This window comes from Podarcis pityusensis, assembly GCF_964106645.2.
Source record: "Podarcis pityusensis genome assembly, chromosome: 13".
In the NCBI taxonomy this organism is placed as follows: Eukaryota; Metazoa; Chordata; class Lepidosauria; order Squamata; family Lacertidae; genus Podarcis; species Podarcis pityusensis.
The window spans coordinates 28,437,345-28,456,109 of NC_138038.1; the positions used below are offsets into that span (position 1 = coordinate 28,437,345).

Sequence of the window (18,765 nt, forward strand, 5' to 3'; positions counted from 1 at the left end):
TAATTTCCATGAAAACAAATGAGTATGAATGTTCAATAAATTGGTCATCTGAAAACATCTTGTAAGACAAATGCTGAAGACTTTGTGAAATTGTTTCTTTGTCACAGAAAACATTGAAATCTGTGGGTTACCCGGTAAACAAAGCAGGAAGACAAATGGTAAGAAATCTATCCATTATGAAACATTCTCCTCTCCCTCATGTTTTCCAAATCGGTTGAATTGTTAGAGACCTTAAAAAACATGAAATCATATTTTATGTGAAACAATGAAATACAGAGCAAGTGAGCAAAACCTGGGTAGCGGACCAAGAAAGGAGAGAGAAAAGCAACAACCAATCCTATATTACAACAGCAAATTCATTAGCAGGATGTCAATCCTGAAGAAATCAACATGGCACTGCCAATGCACAAGAAGGATTGGTGAAACTAAGTATATTGGGGGGGGGGCGGGACCTGAAGCCACATTCCTTTTGAAGTAACTTTCTGGGGGCCACATGACAGTGGTAGGTAGGGCCAGAGACAAAATATCAACACATTTCAATTTGTGCTTTTGTACAGTGGCTCGTTTCTGCACACAACCCCTCTCTGTCCTCCAGGCAAGCAAGAGGCCTTATCAGAGTTAATGACACAATCCAGCAAGGCAATAACCACCTGAAGGAGGGCAGTGAGGGGTGCGTCTGAAGACCAAGAGTGGCTAAGGAGTGGGGTGTAGCTTGGGGTCAAGGGAGAGGCCTGGGGAGCCACATTGAGGCCTCAGGACCTGATGTCCCACACCCCGATTTTGAAACATTATAGACTCACATTTTCTTTCTGTTTCTTCCTTTATTAAAGGAAAATGAGACTATTAATGGAGAAAGCTTGTCTCTTAAACAAAGGTAAGGCAAAACAGTTCAAATTCATTGCAGGTGCTGAAGGTCAGCCAGTGTTGACATATTGTCTGGTTTGGGCCCACCAGTTGCAGTTTACTTTGCAGTGAAGAGCTGCAAGAAAAGGTCTGCTTGGGAAGCAGAGAAAGCTGGGTGAATCATAGCCTCCCTCCCTTGCAGCTTGTAGCATGTCTGCTTGGCTACCACCACTCCTAGTGATCCCACTGAGGATGGCTGCTGATACTGGGGAGCCCACAGGATGTCAGGGGCACGATCAGATGGCATGAATGCTCCTCTGAACTGGCTCTACTCATGCATGTCATCGGTCAAAGAGTACTCCCTCTGCGCATTCAGCTGTATGCATGGTTTGTGTATGTGGGGATTTTTTTCTGGCTCTGCAGTGGACCTGCATATATTTGGGTTGGAGCCTCCTGCTTTCATTATGCATGCACTAACGTTTGAAGCGGGAAACTGTGTAACAGTGGATGGTGCATGGCTAATACAATGTGGGTCCCATCAAGCAAAACACTGCTCACCAGTCAGTGATAGGAACATAGCAAGTTGCCTCCTATTGAGTCAAACCATTTGTCCATCTAGCTTAGTGCAGTGCCAGATAGGCAGAGCATTTAGGGGCCCCCATGACAACAGATCAAAATAATATTAATTTGATATTGAAATTGGTTTATTAAAATTGTTGCTTGGTAAAACAAAAAATGCATTAGGAGATAATTTGCAAGCCCCCCCGCCCGAGATTTTGACAGCTGAGGAGCCTCCACATTTAATCTGCACTGACCAACTTGTGATTCTCCAGACTTTTTAGAGAGGGTTCTCTTTCCCAGCCCTTTCAGGAGATGCTACATATGCAGGAGATGCAGATGCTCTGTTACTGAGCTATGGTGCTTCCTCAAGTAATGTGGACTTCTGAGTGCTTAAATCCCCTTTCTGCAGCCCCACACAGGCAGCCAATATAGCCTTTCTGAACTGTCAAGCATGTCTATTGAACTTCACTCAGCTCGAAAGGTCACAGGTTATGTATGCCTGGGTCAAACCAAAGGTAATATTTATCCAGATGTTGTTTGCTAACTAACGATTACCAGAACTGTTCTTGCAAAACCGATGGTTGTGTGAAGAAACTGAGGGCTGCCTTTGTGAAAAACAAAGGGGAAACCCTGTAGGATTGCAGAAGTGTTTCCTAACTTCAGAACTGTTCTCTAGCATGAGATGTAGCAGAAGGGTCCACTAACTTTGCCTGACACTCTTGTAAATACTGGGGGACATGAAAAATATACAGCTGTCTCAGAAAGTAGCTTGAAACATGCTCTTGCTGGTGTCCATGGAGTGTGCTTTTAAACAGGCCCAGCTCCAGATTTTGCAGGGCCCCTGGGAAGATTGCTCTCAGCTTCCCCACCAATGTTCAGCAGCCTTCTCAGTACTTGCTACCAGTTACCACCACCCCTGCAACAGCAGTGCTGATGCACCTGCAATCTTGCCCTCACACACTTGCTGGCTTATCTGGTAGTAGTGGAGATCGTGCCAGGTAAGCCCACTCAGAAGTAATCATGAAGGATGGGGGTGCATGCCTGTCAGCAGCCAGCCAGGCTGTGCACTGTCCAAAAGGTCATAGAGGTCGCTCCCCAGGCTGACCTAGCCACACCACCATTCAGGTCCTCAAATGCTTTCAGAAGCAGATGGTGGTGCCACTTCTGAATGTGAGCCAAGTTCAGCTCCCATCTACCCTACTCTACCCTCATTTGGGTGGTGGTGACATCACTCGCACTGTGCTATCCCACCCATGCTTCCCCCCCAAAAAAAACACACACCCTGATATCAGCACCAAAGCAGTGACTTTCTCCCCCACATGGTTCCTCAGTGGTGCTGTAGGGGGCTAGAAGCTGGGCAGGACCAACAAATTCACTGGTAGTGTGACTATTTCTCCGACTTTGATGCCGACTGCAGTCCTGGGCAAAGGTTTTTATCCCTGCGGAGTGGACCTGAGTGAAGACTCCATGAGTGTAACCCTCTATGGCCACACTCTCAAGCCAACCCATGATTGGTCCAAAATTGCAGACAAGCAAATTTGAATTTTGCGGCTGGGGGGAGAGGCTGTAGCACTTCCCGACAGCCGCTGCAGCCAGAGACCAAGCTGTGGAAATGAGGATGGAGGCAGGGTTGGCACGGGGCCACAATCTTCATGTCACCTGGAAGGGGTGAGTGGACTTTATGTTTCTATGAAACTTGAAGCACAAAATGGTGGGTTGTCTGTATGTGCTCCACAGATGACTGGGGTAGAGACTCCCACTTGAATGAGCAACTTTGAAATGGTTGACTTTTATTCTTAAACTAGTGATGTGATCCGGATTTCCAGAGATGTATCTGATGAAGAAAAAACAGCTGTTGGCAGAAGAAAAATCAAAGTGCACAATTCTTTTCTGAAGCTTGGGGTCAACACCGCCATGGTAAAGTTTCATGGTCTATATTGCAATATGCTTAAGGGATGTGGTGGTGCTCGCACTTTGGGTAATAGCGACACAATCTCTGGCAGTGATGTACATAAAGCCCTGATATTTTTGGGAAAGGGGGCAGCCTGTCATTGGCTGAGCTGCTCAGGTGCTCTAAATGGACAAAGCAGGCAAATGATCAAGGCAAAGGTGCTTGAAAAAATGAATAGACAAAAGGCAAAGTGAGTGGGTGGGTGGCTAAAACATGGGAAGCTGGGAGAGAAGATGGTGGGAAGCAGAATTCGGAGAGGAAATTAGGGATACAGTAAAGTTGAGTTACGGAAGCTTAAATTGCAATAACTAACAGCAATTGATTTCCCATTGTTCTTCCAACAGCTACAAAATCAATCAATATTTCATGAAGGAAGAGAATATACTGTTCCCTGCAGAACTTAACTTCACCAGTAGCAGACAGCAGGTTGGGATGGCAGCAGTCTCCTGACTCCCTGTTGATCAAATTGCTTTTGCTTACAGGTGGCTAGAGAGGGGTGGATCTTGCAGCCAGCTTGCCCCTCCCACTCTACCTCCTGTTAAACAGCAGGTTAGGAAAGCATCAATATAGTACCATGTCTTCTGCTACCATGCACCATCTGTTTCTAGCTTCACCGCTTGGTGTTACATTGTAAAAAGTATTTCTGATTACATATTTCAAAATATGACAGTTATTTGTCTTTCCCTGTTTCCCTAGAGTTCTGTTCCTAATGTTGCCCTGTTAGGATCTGGTGGAGGGTTGCGGGCCATGATTGCACTTCAAGGGGTTCTGGGAGAACTTCAGAAAGAGGATTTGTTGGGTGCTGTGATGTATCTCTGTGGAGTATCAGGTTCTACCTGGTAAGTGGACATAAACTATATTCAGTGATGACTGGTATAACCATTTGAAGAAGTAGGAACCTAGGTTGTCTCTAATGGCTAAATGATTTGATAAAGAAAGCTCTGTCCAACGCAGGAACATGCTAAATTGTATTATATTGATTCAGGCCTTTGCTGTATCCATCTCAGCGTTATCTACAGTGATTGGCAATGTTCCTCCAGGAAAAGTCTTTCTTCAAAGCTTTGTTCACGATGCTTTGCCTTTTCTCCAAGGTGTATGTCATTCATCTATGAACATGAGGAATGGCTGGGAAAGCTTCCTATTTTGGAAGCAAAGATGTGTGACAATCTTGTAAATCAATCATGGGATCCCAGCAAATCCCTGGATGCCCTTGTAGAACCAAGTAAAGAGAAGACATACTCCTTAACCGATTTCTGGGGCAGTGTCGTTCTCTATGCAATGTTGCATGAGGCAAGTATACTACCTCCTTTCCACAGATACTTTGTGGTTGCACAGAATTGTTTCCCTCCCCCCGGGGGGGGGGGGAGACTTGAAAAGCATTGTATATGCTTTTTTAAAAACATACACACCTATGCCACAATCCAACTCTTTTTGTACATCCCATGTTCCTTCTTCCCCACCAAGAAACCACAGTTGCAACACAACCACTTCCAGACCACATAGTAAACTGATTTAGAGGCTGCAGGAAGATCCAGATGCAGTTTATAGTGCAGCTTGTCAGCAAGGCACTGCCTACAGGAAGCCTTGTAGAGATTTTCCATCATTCCACCAAAAATGGCAAGCAACGTATATTTGTACTGTAATAATAATAATAATTTTTTATTTATACCCCACCCCTACCGGTTCAAAAAAATGTGCTCAGGGCGGCTAACAACAAATTGAAAACACTTAATTGTAATACAACATAGATGCAGCATAAAATACAGTATAAAAACTACGGTAGTCCAGAGCCTTTTGATTCATCTTGGTACACAGCAGAAGTACCCAAGTGATCAGTTTTGCTGTTCTAAATGTGACATACTCAGTAGGAATAGCAACTTATCTCAGGCTATAATCCTGCTAGCTCTCACCAACTGAGCATGTCAAGCTACACATGAGATAAAAAATGTATTTGCTTTCAAGATGTTATTTGTTTATTGTTAAATGCAAATAGCATCAGCTGGCAGGGCTTATAACTTACCAAAATCGCAGCAGGTACAGAGGAGGAACTTAACACTTGCCTTCCTTGCTTGGAACTGGGAAAAATCCCTTCTCTGAAGCTGTTATTTGTATTGGGACGATATTCTCCCTCACTAATGAGTCCCTTTCTCTACAGCTAGATTATGGTCATTTGTCCAAGGAAAGGATGGTCTCTTTTAATGGGGAAGTTCCTTACCCCATCTATGCAGCGGTTGATTCAAACAAATTAGATGACACCAGTAAAACCCATCCAGGTAAGAAACAAAACAAATCAGCAACTATATATGGCCATTTCTTGTGATGCCTTTGAAATCAATACAACTTAAAAGAGCTTGGATCTTATCCATATGTTCGTGGGTCTTCTCTGTGCTTGGAATCACTGTCCATTGGGTCTCCTTGGAGCCTGATTAACATAGCCTATAACCCAACTGTTATACTCTTCCAACAATAATCTCTATGCGTGTTAAACTTATCCAAGGAGCATGTGCAACTGTTATTGGAGACTGCCATTGGATCAATGCAATTGACAGACAGTGGGCTGAACTAACATAAGAACATTAGATGAGTCCTTCTGCAACAGACCAAAGGACTACCTGGAACAGCATCCTGTTCTCACAGAGGCTGAACAGATGCCTCCAAGCAGGGCCGTCTTACCCATAGGCGCTAGGGGTGTGGGGCACCCGGGCGCCAGGCTCTCAGAAGCTCCAGGCCAAGAGTCCAGGGCCCGAGAGTTGAGTCTGGGAAAAGCCCGCCCATTGGTCGGGGTACCACGGCAGGCTCTTCTGCTGCGGGCAGCTCTGTGCCACGGGTTTGGGGGTGACCGAGCCAGTGAGACACTGAGGCGGCCGGCTGGCTCTACCCTCCTGCACGCCTGGGACTGGGCAAGCTGGGAGGGGGGGCACTGGGTGGATCTTAGCACCCCGGCGCCGCATATGCTTAAGACAGAATAGAGACAGAACATAGCCAGCCAATTAACTAAATAGAAATTTCTATAAACAATAGTTTGTGAGACGTCAAAAAGAAACATGACAAATACAGAAGCTGATACAGCAAAAGAAGTCTATGTGTGTAAACAATTGTTTCCCACACTTTCTGACACTGATTTTCATTTTTTTTTTTATAGGTATCTGGTTTGAATTCACACCCCATGATGCTGGATTCTTTCACCCTGGTGCATTTGTTGACATGAGGCTGTTGGGCAGCTCATTTGAGAATGGTGTGCTGAGAATACTGAAGAATGAAAAAAGCATTTCTTACTTGAGAGGTACTGCTGACTTGACAGGGGGAAGAGGCAGCAACACGACAGATTCATGCAGTATCCAAACATCAGACTAGTTTACATGCTCAGTGATTCCCCACCTTCCCGCACTGAACCGAGCATGTTCCCTCTGCTATGTTTAGTGGCATACAATTAGGATTAATGTATGCCACTAAACATAGTGCTACCCAGTAAATTTCCTAGAAAATGTCATTTCCATTTCCTTCCTTCTCTTTCAGGCTTATGGGGAAGTTCATTTGCAGATCGCAAAGAAGACGTCAAGGAAATAGAAGGTTTTGTATGTTTAGCCTATTGGACCCAGCTAGGGAAAGTTCCTTCCTGGTATGGATTCCAAAGGCACAGCCCATGTGTGCACACTTGGAAGTAGTTGCGTAGCTTATGTGGAGCTCTGAAGAAAATCCTCTGGCCTTCTATGTCCTTACAACACTAACATGCTACTGTGGCCAGACTGCCCTCACTTAATTTGCCAACACTTGACAACTTGTACTAGTACACAGCAACATTTTTTTTGAGGGGAGTGGTTGGTTCCATGGTCCCCTGCTCCTCTGGGCCACTTCACCCTGACCACAATTCTTCTCTCTGCCACAGGGATGGGCCCCAGCTAGCATAGCCAATGATTATGGATAATGGAAAATGCAGCCCAATTAACATCTGGAGGAACACAGATTCCCCATCTAATAGAATATTCCTAGAGCTATGGAAATATAATGTACTTCTCACATTTTCAGATTATATCAAACACCTGGGAGAACAAGCTTCAGGTAAGTCCTTGACATTGCTTGAATTTTTTTGCCATCAGTCCGTCTCAAAAGGATACATCTGTTGATGCCTTCTTTATTCAGGAACTTTGCAAACCTATATGCACATGTTTGCTCTACACAAAATGGAAAGTAGTTTCAGAAAAAAGGGTCAAAGGTAGGAAGGTCAGCCTGTGTGGAAGCAGCCTTAGCCACTATTTAAGTTAGGAAACATTCTGTTATCAGGAAAGATTTGTTGGGCTGGAAGATAAGTATTGCTGTCTCCTGAAGTATTATGCAAAAGCAGGTTTGCATTTGACTTATGGCTGTGTTTCAGCAAGGGTTATCCAGTACTATAGAAACCCTGACAAGTTCTGCATTTCCCATAGCTATCAAAGGTTTAGAGGAGGGTAGTTAGAAAAGGTTGCAGAAAGAAATGGATTTAAGGTGCATTTGCAGAACTTTTGGAATTGAGGTGTTTTTTATTGCTACGTTTCCTTCCCAAGGTAGACATCTGTCAGTGATGTCATGGCTCACCTATCTTATAGGCAATACATTTATTCCAGCAGTGACATAAGGATGGGACATCTAGGAGCTGGGGCTTCTTGACTAGAACCAGCATGTGTGGGGGGGGATTTCAGGGATGATCCAATAAGTCAGGCATATCTCATTTAGCATGTTATTCTCTCTGTATTTTGAAGCCTGGCCTGCCCTGCCCATTTTTATCAGCACTGTCACATTCCCTACAATATGTTGCATCCTAACTTTTGGAATAATCCAACCACTGATTCCCTATTTGTAAGCTTTATTCCTTTCTTGTTGCTTGCATTTTTGGGCTCTTTTTGAAGCTTCCAGTTGTCACTGTATATATTGTCAGGCTGCTTCACATGCAATAAAGCTCCTGATTCATGCCATGGAAGGGACGACACATGAACATCAGGATGAAAACATCACAAACATCATGGAACTTCTTAAAGGTAAGAGGAAGCTGAGGAATCACTGGTGTCTATTTTTCCTACACAGGTCTTCATGCTCCCAGCAACCCCTTCAAAGTGTATAGTGTGTGTGATTAGGACTATGATTATGGCAGCAAATTGTACCCATGACTTAAATCAATGATGGAGAATTGAATCTTACCAACCAGCTAGATTCAGATCTCCTTCGACACTCAAGGGACACTTTGGCAGGTGGGCAGGGGCAACCACCTGACAATCACTTGGCAATGCCACGGTGTCAGGTGAAGCATTTCCCTCGGTCTGTGTAATTTAATTTCAAACCGTGCAGGCAAAGAAAATGTTTCCCTGCAAGGTTTGCTGTAGGCACCAATTAAGTAGGGGGTTCTTGAGCAGCCAACCTTGCATTGCCACCCAGCTCAAGAGGGTATGTGTTGACAGGTGCTCTTGGGACCTGGGACCATTGTTCTGCCAAGTGCTGTCATCTATGTATGTGCGTGTGAGGCGGGGATTTAGAGGAGTCCCCCCGTTCATCTTCATGGTAAGTTGCCAATAGAAAACCCACATCAGGCCCATTGCTGGGTGGCATTGCCCATGTGAGAACACAGAGGGAGGAGTTGCCTACAGGTAGCTGAGTCTTTAGTAAGTTTGATCACTGTATTACCAAAGTGGTGAAACTATGGTCCTCCAGATGTTGTTGGACCCTAGCTCCTCAAAGCCTTAGGCAGACTGGCCAGGCATCATAGGAGTAAGATTCCAACAATATTTGGAAGGCTGCTGACTCCCTACCCCTCCTCTCTAGGTTAATCGATAAAGTTGAGACCTATTTGTACTATACATTGGAGCCAATTCCTAGGGACCAAGGGGGCTTCACCCCCTCAATGAAATATTTGAGGGGGCCACCCTCCCCAAATTTGATGGACATTGCCATTCAAATCAATTGCCATTCATGTGATCAATTATGTGGGGTGGGGCTTACTTGGGCCCCCTCAATATTTTATTCAGGTTGGTATCCCTGATACCATACGACTGTCTTGTGCCTTCACTTCAGGTGGCAGTGCAATCCTTCCTATACTGGAATTCCTCCAAATATAATTGGAGAATGAGGCTGAAATCTCAAAAATGTGAAATACAAGTGTTACAAAGGTTTTAGTTTTGTGAAACTTAATTTTAATCTGGTTAGACCAGATGGATATGCTTTTTCATTATTCCAGTCTCATCTTGCATTCTTTGATAGATCAAGTAGGCAGCAACACCTACAACTTCCTCAGTTTACTGAAGGACAAACACAACACTCTAGACAAGCCTGGAAGAGTGGCACAGTTTTTGACCCTGGCTGACATGTTTACTCAAGAATTTGCAGGTAAGTGTGGCTATGAATTTCAAAACTTCCAAAGAACTCTCTTATAGAGCAATCTTATATATGCACATTTTCATTCAAAAATAAGCCCCACTGTGTTCAATGGAGTTTGATCCTACATAAATGTGAAGGACTGGAACCCTAAACAACTTCTGCTCCACTTACAAGAAGCATATTGTAACCATCTTACAGTTTAGATGTGTTATAGTGCACCTGTTTTATTGCGTTTTATCCCTTAGTCTCAATGTTATGATGCTTTGCTTTTGACAGCTAGGACATCTCCATTCACGCATCATGAAGAAACAAAGAGAAGTAAGTAATTCACAAATTTTATACATCATTTTCAAACCAACATTTTACAAATTATTTGTATATCACAAAGGTTTGTGATGAGAATCTGCAGCTATGAAAATGAGATTATAAGGTATACAGATGGTTTTATATCCATTCACTTTTAATTTTATTAATATTTATTTATAAGGGCCTTTATAAACCACCAGCTCATTAAATTATTAATGCCATGTACAATAAAAATAATCAATGTATCATTGAATGATCACACATTTATCAGTATGCATTATACACCATGGGACGTGGGTGGCGCTGTGGGTTAAACCACAGAGCCTAGGACTTTCCGATCAGAAGGTCGGCGGTTCGAATCCCCACAACGGGGTGAGCTCCCATTCCTCGGTCCCTGCTCCTGCCAACCTAGCAGTTTGAAAGCACGTTAAAGTACAAGTAGATAAATAGGTACTGCTCCGGCGGGAAGGTAAACGGCGTTTCTGTGTGCTGCTCTGGTTCGCCAGAAGTGGCTTAGTCATGCTGGCCACATGACCCGGAAGCTGTACACCGGCTCCCTCGGCCAATAAAGCGAGATGAGTGCCACAACCCCAGAGTCGGTCACGACTGGACCTAATGGTCAGGGGTCCCTTTACCTTTACCTATTATATACCATATTGGCTTCATAATAGGACTAGGTGTCACCCTTCCCATTTTTCACCTTTGCCAATCATATAAAGCTGGGCTACATGATACACTTACCACAGGGATCAGCAATCCCACAACCTCCTACAATTGGTGTAGTGTTTTGGGACCGTTAGGTGAATGAATCATGATACATGTAAGGCTTGGGTCTCTCCCACACATGCGAGTTAATTATTCAGATTTATTAGGCAATTTTAAAAGCCCTGGTTGGAGCTCCGCTAATCTCCGTCATCCTCAGATAGCACAGTTGCTGGAACTGAGCTCCGCCCCCCTTTCCCCCCAACAGGAAAACCCCCACCTTCACTTCCTGTCCTTTTCGCACTTTTCGGCCAGTCTCGTGATCCTACGATATTTTGGAGCTGGCAATCCCTGTATTTTTGTGTCTGTCTCACTGTCTGAGCCTATATGTTGCATTCTTTCACTCTGGCTCTCTCTTTCATTTTCTCTGTGTCCAGGGATCAAGTCACGGCTGCTCCCTGGTTCATCTCCCTCCCCTCTGCCTTCTACTCTTATCTGTTCTCTCTCTATGCCTGCATTTTCATTTCCTGTCAGTGAAGGAACGTAGCTGACAATACACTGAGATCCCTACCCCTTCTGGCAGAGTTCAGAGGAAGTTACATGATGACCAATGTGTGTGTAGTCCTAAGCAATAAGGCTGGAGAAGGAAGCAAGGACCCATCCCTAGGACACTGATATGCATTTAATATGTAGCTAAGCTTCAGTTACCACCTTCTATACAACTGGTAGCCTTCTATACAACTGGGATAATCTAACAGGGATGAGTTGTACCACATGCTGTGTGAAGCAGCTACCATATAGGTTGCCTATATGCTATGCCTTTAAAGCACATTTGAAGCACTTTTTTCAAAAGAATTCTGAGCACTGTAGTTTGTGAAGGGCTTATGGGAATTTAAATTCTCTAAGGCGTAAATTACAAATTCCTTGAAGGGGGGGGGGAACATGCTTTCAATGTGTTTTAAAAGTAATAATAATAATAATAATAATAATAATAATAATAATAATAGAATTCTCAGACATTATGTTCATTTCTAATCTAGTTTTTATTTTGCAGGTATATGGGATACATTGAGAATACTGTCAAAAACTGTTTATTGCCTCTTCAAATGGAAATGGGGGACCATCTCCAACTATATTTACAAATACTGTAAGGAAAACCACACACACTATTAATTATTGTAATGATGGTGGTGTTAGTATTTATTTGTTCATCACTTTCTACAAATATGTCTCAAAGCAACTTACAAAAATACATTTGGAGGGGAAGAACCAGAAACGCCCTTTGAATTTCTTGGAGGAAAGAATAGAAAGAAATGGAGTGTGTGGGGGGGAACCCAGCAAGCATTAGCCTGTCTGCTTAGCAGCCAAAAATAAATAAATAGCCACTACAAAATGGAAATAGGGCTGGCCAGGTCATTCGGGGAGGACGGGGTTGTATAGCCTTGGCCAGAATCTGTGCAAGAGGCTTTCACTCACTGCGTCTAGTTTGCCCTGACACCTCTCCAGATGGCAGGGAATGCATGCATATGAAACAACTCCTGAAAACAAATTATCAAGGTAATACCCGACTCTCTCCCCTTAGCCAGCCTTAATGACAAGAATCTCACAGGCAAGGAAGAACTCCGTTTGGCCGATGCTGGTATAGCCATGAATTCTGCTTATCCGCTTGTCCTCCGTCCTGAACGGGAAGTGAAACTCATTCTTTCCTTTGACTTCAGCAGCGGAAATCCTTTTGAGGTAGGTTTGTTGCGTTGGGTCATGATGAGATTTCATTTTTTAATTACAGTATCAGTGCTGGCAGCAAAGCTCACTGGGCTCAGGATTGGTGATGAGATGCAAAGGCTTGTAATGCTCACCTTCAAGAAAAAAAGTGAATACTGCACATTATATCTCAGCTGGAGAATAATTCCTGATTTACCCAGACAATCCCTAAGCTCTCTTTCTCCCATTCACGCTGCTCCCTGTTTCTTCCTCCCTTCTTCAGTTTAAATGAGGTTGTGAACTGGTTTTTTTTAACAGCTCAGGGGATAAATACCCTTCTAGAAAACATTTCAGGGGCCACATGCCTTACAACCACTACACTACACTTGCCAAAAGGCAAGTGAGCAGATTCAGTAGCAAAAGTGGAATGAGAAACATACGGTAAATTTTGTCTTTGCATGGTAGGGTTCCCCCCCCCCCCCGTACATGCACACACAGCCATAAATCCTTCTCCAGCCTCCATCTAGTCAAGCCAGAAGCACTGTCAGACTTTAAGGAAGCATTCTTGCCAGACTAAAAAAGAACATGCAAAAGGGTGGATTCGCAATTGCCAGATAGAGAAATCTGAAAGGCTGCCTTTGTCCCTGCTTTAAGTCACTTTAGTTGGCTAGTACAGCAGGTATAGTGGTGTAGAAAGAAGAAACAAAGTGTAACAAGCCACACAGGTGACTCAAGGCTACTGGGCCTCTGATGGGTCACCAGAATTTGAGTAAGAGTGCTTTAGTCTAGACAATAGACAATTGCTGTGCCTGGATATTGCTGGTATGTCCGCTCACCTTTTCTGGTGGGTGGCATTGCGGCCCTGCATTGATCAAGGTTGCTATACCTACTTCTTTTTAAGTGGAAAGATCAGAAGTTTTTTCTGTGTAGAGGTGACATCTCTCTGCAGAGCCAAATCATCCATGGTGCCCCAGTGGTGTAGCATGGGTTGTCAGCATCTGAGGTTGTGGGAGGGAAATAGATGGAGCACACATATGCATCCAACTGCCTACTGGCATGCACATCACCCACGAGATTGCAGCTGCAGAGATAAGAAGAGTCGTTCCATTGTTTGGAGAGGTCACTTACTGGTTCACATGGAGAAGCCATTTTCAATGGAGCCCAGTGACAGAAGTACTGGGGCAGCACATGTATTGAAATTTTACACACCTAACAATTTTTCTCCTGGGCAACCGCCAGTGGGGTGTCCTGCTCAGACAACAATTTCCACATTCCTTTCCTGCATTTTCTTCTCATCATAGACTGTCAAAGAAGCAGTCCTGTACTGCAAGGAAAATCATCTTCCTTTTCCTGATATTGATGTCTCAGAGTTGGACAAGAGTAAAGAGAGTCCCTATGACTGCTACGTTTTCCAAGGACATGATTCTCCAACTGTCATGCATTTCCCGCTCTTCAATACAGTGAACTGCAAAGGTATATTGTGTGTGGGGATTGCTTAGAAAGGGGCATGCATTTATTATTGTTTTTGATAATTCATTTATTGTCCGACCTTCACTCTAAGGTCCCAGGGCAGGTTATGCATTAGAAAGATCATTACAGAAAATTAAAAACAAATTTCATTGTTTACTGTGGACTAATGATCTCCTTGGATCTGATTGATCCCTGGAAGATAAATCTGGCAACTCTGGCCAAATTGCTACCTTGTGAAATTGGCTCACCCAATAATTGTTATAATTGGTCGCCCTGGGAGGAAGATGCTGGACTAGATAGGCCTTTTGGTCTGATGCAGCAGGAATCTTATGTTCCTATAAAATTGAGGGGGGCAGATTCCATGTTCAAGTTCTACTGAAGTTTTACAAGTTTTTTTGTTTTGTTTTTAAGATAGCTGGGATTAACGTTGGAGTTCTCACTAGCTCCACAGTCAATAGCTCAGCTTTATATAATATAAGCTGGACATGTTCCTGCCCCATCTGTTTATGTAATAGGTGCTTTGAAGAACATGTGTGGTTAAGTGTTATACTAAGTGTTTCCAAGTGAATAGCAAGGCACTTGCTTATGTACATCCTTTTTATTTTAAAGATAAAGTAGCTGAATGGAGAGAACAATATTCCACCCTCAAAGTTTCTTACAAGGAGCAGGAGGTCAAAAACCTCCTAGAAGCAGCAAAAGCAAACGTGAGGAATAACAGAGGAAGAATCCTGCAGGCGATGAAAAGCATGCAGGCTCCTTAACAGCTTTTCATTCCAATTTTGAGTTTGGAGGTTCTGGTCAACATTTTCCTCTTTTCTAAGTGGGAGCTACTCAGCACTACATGATTCTTTGCAGCATGCTTCTAATGTCTCCACTAGGAAACAATATTTTCTAAAGAAATGTTTGCCCCCCCCCCCCCATGGCTATTGTGTTTTGTCATGCATGTTGCCTTTTCCTTCTCAGCTGCTTCACATTTAAAAACACATTCTTCTTTGTATTATAAAGAGTATTCTTTTTTTCCACTTTTCTTAATCCTAACCTTTTCTTTGTAGAAAACATATTATTAAAAATAAAAGTTTTGCAGCAGAATTGATGACAACAGGTCATCAAGGATACAGGGAACATGAATTACAAAAAGACATTTATAACATACAAAAACTTTTCTGATGTTTTTAAAAGCATACAGAGAGTGGGTTTTAAAAATGGACTTTAAAATTAAAAAGTAATTTGCTTTATGTAATTTAATACTTTTCACTCAGTTGTCATGGGAAGGAAAGTAGATATTATCTTGTTGAAGTATTTTCTGTTAAGTATATTTTTCTGTTTTAAGTACTAATAAGAATTTGCTGATTAATTTCTTCATATTGCACCAGGTGAACAAAAATTGTGTACCATATCCATAATAAACAGAAGGAATGAAGAATTCTTGTTCATTGCAATTTTGTGTGTGCTCGTGATGAGACTAGTCAAAGTCTGTTTTGGTTTAAAGTCTGATCCAAATCCACTTCGTTGGTCTCCTAACTGGAATCTCCAAATGACCTATTTCTTGAATATTCATGTTTGTTTCCACAGAGCTTATACAGAAGTTTGATTATACCAAAATACAGAATTTTTCAATTTGAATTTTAAAACTCCAACTTTCAATAAGCGAATATCTATTGCTGTCTTGTTTCTCCCACCAGCAGTGGTATGTACAACCTGTGGCTAAAGGATCATGTATCAGTTCTGCCATTTGTATTGATGTAAACCTCAAGAATGTATTTTTTATAGCTAACTATTTAGCTCTATCCCCAGTATATTTTATCTGATTGCAATGGATAGTGGTTAATGCAAATAAAGTTTCTAATCCACACAATCTGTTGCTGAGCTGATGCAAAAACAATGCAAAGGAACCCTGATTTTTGGTACAATTCAATAGGCAACTATCTCATGATTGACCACAGGATGGCAGCAAAATCATCACCCATGGCTTCCACAGTGAATAGTACTACAGCGTTCTTGCTAAATTGACAGTTCCTTCTCATTTTTCATTTTTAAACAGCTTCGCCTTCAAAAGCCATATAAACACTTAAGTGAAGTGAGTTTCTATGGTGAGGTCTGCCAGGATGAGCAGCTGAGGAGATAGCAGATCTCTGGATCAGCCAGCTGATTCCTGGTTCAGTGGGGTTCAACTAGGGTTAAGTTCCCAACCCTGGCTCAGCCACAGGTACTCTGCTTGCTCATTCGGACTTAGCTGGCTGAGCCAATGCTGGTGTAAATCCCCCAAAGGGTGGGGGTGGGGGAGAGACCAGAGAGTGGGGATTTGGGCTGGATCTTAGGCCCATTTGGCTCATTCACATTACCTGGCAAACAATCTTAAATAATAGTTTTCCCTCTGTCAAGCAGAGCAGCAGCAACAGCCCTATTGGGTTTGGATCTGTAACTTTATGCTGACTTAATTTACACCTGCCTGCCTTGCACCAGTTTCTTAGAAGTCTCCTCACAATCAGAAATTCTGTCTGTTATGACAACTGAAGGCAAGGGGGATTTGGGGGCTAACAGGGAGAGATGATCAAATCACCTCATATTTCTGGAATCAGTGCTATTTTTCTAGAAAAAGAGGTGCCGGAACTCATCATGAACACCTCCTTTGTTCTCTTAGAATGGCAATGGTGCCCACATGAGAGGTGCTGGAACTGAGTCCCAGTGAGTTCTGGCTGGGAGGGTGGGGAAGCCCTACCTGGAATCATAAGTTGGAATTAACAAAACTATTTTCTCGTCCCTCTTTGAAAAGAGTTCCAAAACCCAGTTTCAAATCTTAAAGTGGGGAGGGGAGTCACAAGTGCTAAGATTTAGTTTCCCAAAGACCACTAGCTGAACTCCTGGTGGTAGTTAATTTTGAACCATAAATTTATCTTAAACATATCCATACAAAACATTTCAAAAAGAATGGACAGAATACCCAATGTTTGTTTGTTTTTTAATCAGTTTCTATTCAACCCATGCTGTACCCAACATTTATGAAGAACCCTTCTCATTGATTCCTTGACCTCTTGGTTCCTCAGACTGTAGATGAGAGGGTTCACCAAAGGTGTAAGAATAGTGTAACCCATAGAAAAGACTTTGTTCAAATCTACCAGTTCATTGGTTTCTGGCAACATGTACACAATTATGAGTGTCCCATAAAAAATGGTCACAACAGTGAGGTGAGAAGAACATGTCGAGAAGGTCTTTTGTCTTCCTGCAACAGATGAAATTCTCACAATTTTAGAAATGATGCAGATATAAGAAGTCAATGTTAGAAGAAAAGGAGGAAGAGTGAATGCAGAACACAGAAGGAATATTAGTGTAAAAATAAGTTGTGCATTACTGCAGGAGAGTTTTAGAATTGTATAAGAGTCACAGAAGAAATGGTTGAGTATATTGGGGCCACAGAAAGTTAATTGTGACATAAACAATGTTACTATGGCACTGGCAAGAAAGCCATTGAACCAAGATCCACAAGCCAGATGTCGACAGACCGTGCTATTCATAAGTGCTGCATATTGCAAGGGTTTGCATATTGCTAAGTAACGGTCATAAGACATTGCAGAGAGAAGATAGCATTCAGTGCCAGCCAAGCCGCCAAAGAAGAAATATTGTATGATGCAACCCTTAAAAGGAATGATTTTATTGCCAGAAAGGAAACTGGCCAGCATCCTGGGCAGGATGGTTGAACTATAGCAAACCTCTAGGCATGACAAGTTCCCTAAGAAGAAATACATGGGGGTGTGAAGATGTCGATCAGCTACAACCAGTACAATGATGAGAATGTTTCCAGCCATGGTCACAATGTAGATGAAAAGGAAGAACAGGAAGAGGGGAATCTGCAGATCCCAGAGATCTCCAAATCCAAGAAGAATAAATTCTGCAATCTCTGTTTGGTTTTTCATTTCCATATCTCTCATAATATTACCTAGGGAAACAGTAAGTGCAAAGAGAATTCAAAAATAATTACAAACCTATATGCTTAAAGTAGTTGCACTTAGTTGCCACTGAAATAAATGGGACTAAAGGTAAGCCTTGTCTAAGTTGTTCCAATGATTTCAGTAGGACCTTAGTTGAACCAAGTCAGGATCCAATCAATTCTTTGCCCCCATTTCATTCATTTCAAATACAGAGAGAAGTTATGAACTATCATTTTCAGATAGTTTAGATGTATTGCTCCACATCATCACAGTGTTGTTGATGGTCTAAGAATTTCATATAATTAATATTTGATGGACTCATTAGAGTAAGTGTGATTGTGCTCTGAATATATTTCACCCAAGCCACTGTTTCTGCAGCATTCCTGCAATGTTTACTTACAGCAGACATAGAAATGATTGACATCATGGTGAACGCGGACAGACAAATATCTACTGCACTCTGCCAGGTCTCTGAAAAAGCCTTTAGTTGTGCAGTCTCATGCATGCTGTATATCAGAAAAGAATTGATAGGCTGACATTTGTATTCTTCCTCTCCCATAAACAAACAAACAAAAACAAATGAAACCCTTTATGTCTGTGGAAGATGCCATAAATTAAATTAAATATGTTTAGGAACTAATGGCTGGTCTCTCTCTGCCTTTTTCTCCTATACACGTTATTCCCACTGCCCAGAGGTTTATGGGCCTCTGCAGCTGATGTTATTGCCTGGCTTTCACTCTTTCCTTCCTATATACTATACCATCTGTATTAAAGCTATACATCATGCATAAGATGCCTCCATCTTGGTAGCCCCCTTTAACATGGGTTGAATCCTGAGAAGCTTAATCAGTCTGGGGAAAAATTTCTGGATCCAACCGTAATAATATTAAAATACTAATACTAGCACTACCAATAATTTATTTATACCCCACCTATCTGGCTGGGTTTCCACAGCCACTCTGG

The 18,765-nt window shown here is 42.5% G+C and overlaps 2 protein-coding genes across 2 annotated transcripts in view; one reads left to right on the forward strand and one right to left on the reverse strand.

Moving 5' to 3' along the window:
- The window catches only part of LOC308461817 (olfactory receptor 5AP2-like), a gene marked incomplete at its 3' end in the record, with an annotated part of 253,933 nt that extends 236,239 nt beyond the window's left edge, over nt 1-17,694 (reverse strand). The window contains exon 1 of the mRNA XM_080978982.1: nt 17,647-17,694. Coding sequence (XP_080835108.1) covers nt 17,647-17,679 — 33 coding nt within the window. The 5' untranslated portion in view covers nt 17,680-17,694. The remainder of the gene's footprint in view (nt 1-17,646) is intronic.
- LOC308461466 (cytosolic phospholipase A2 gamma-like) lies at nt 831-15,721 on the forward strand. The gene is made up of 16 exons (XM_080978430.1): nt 831-874; nt 1,705-1,919; nt 3,210-3,321; nt 4,052-4,194; nt 4,447-4,649; nt 5,515-5,628; nt 6,498-6,638; nt 6,872-6,925; nt 7,382-7,414; nt 8,239-8,367; nt 9,581-9,706; nt 9,974-10,015; nt 11,760-11,852; nt 12,288-12,442; nt 13,708-13,879; nt 14,486-15,721. Exons 2-16 carry the CDS (start codon nt 1,900-1,902, stop codon nt 14,635-14,637), a joined length of 1,689 nt encoding a protein of 562 aa, XP_080834556.1. The 5' UTR covers nt 831-874; nt 1,705-1,899; the 3' UTR covers nt 14,638-15,721.
- Nucleotides 17,695-18,765: the final 1,071 nt, after the last annotated feature.

What these genes read in the sequence shown, in the direction of transcription:
- LOC308461466 (XM_080978430.1), top strand. Translation starts at nt 1,900, where the DNA reads ATGCCTGGGTCAAACCAAAG. An exon ending in TTGGGGTCAACACCGCCATG is followed by an intron (nt 3,322 to 4,051) that starts GTAAAGTTTCAT and finishes CTGTTTCCCTAG; the next exon opens with AGTTCTGTTCCTAATGTTGC. An exon ending in GGAGTATCAGGTTCTACCTG is followed by an intron (nt 4,195 to 4,446) that starts GTAAGTGGACAT and finishes CTTTTCTCCAAG; the next exon opens with GTGTATGTCATTCATCTATG.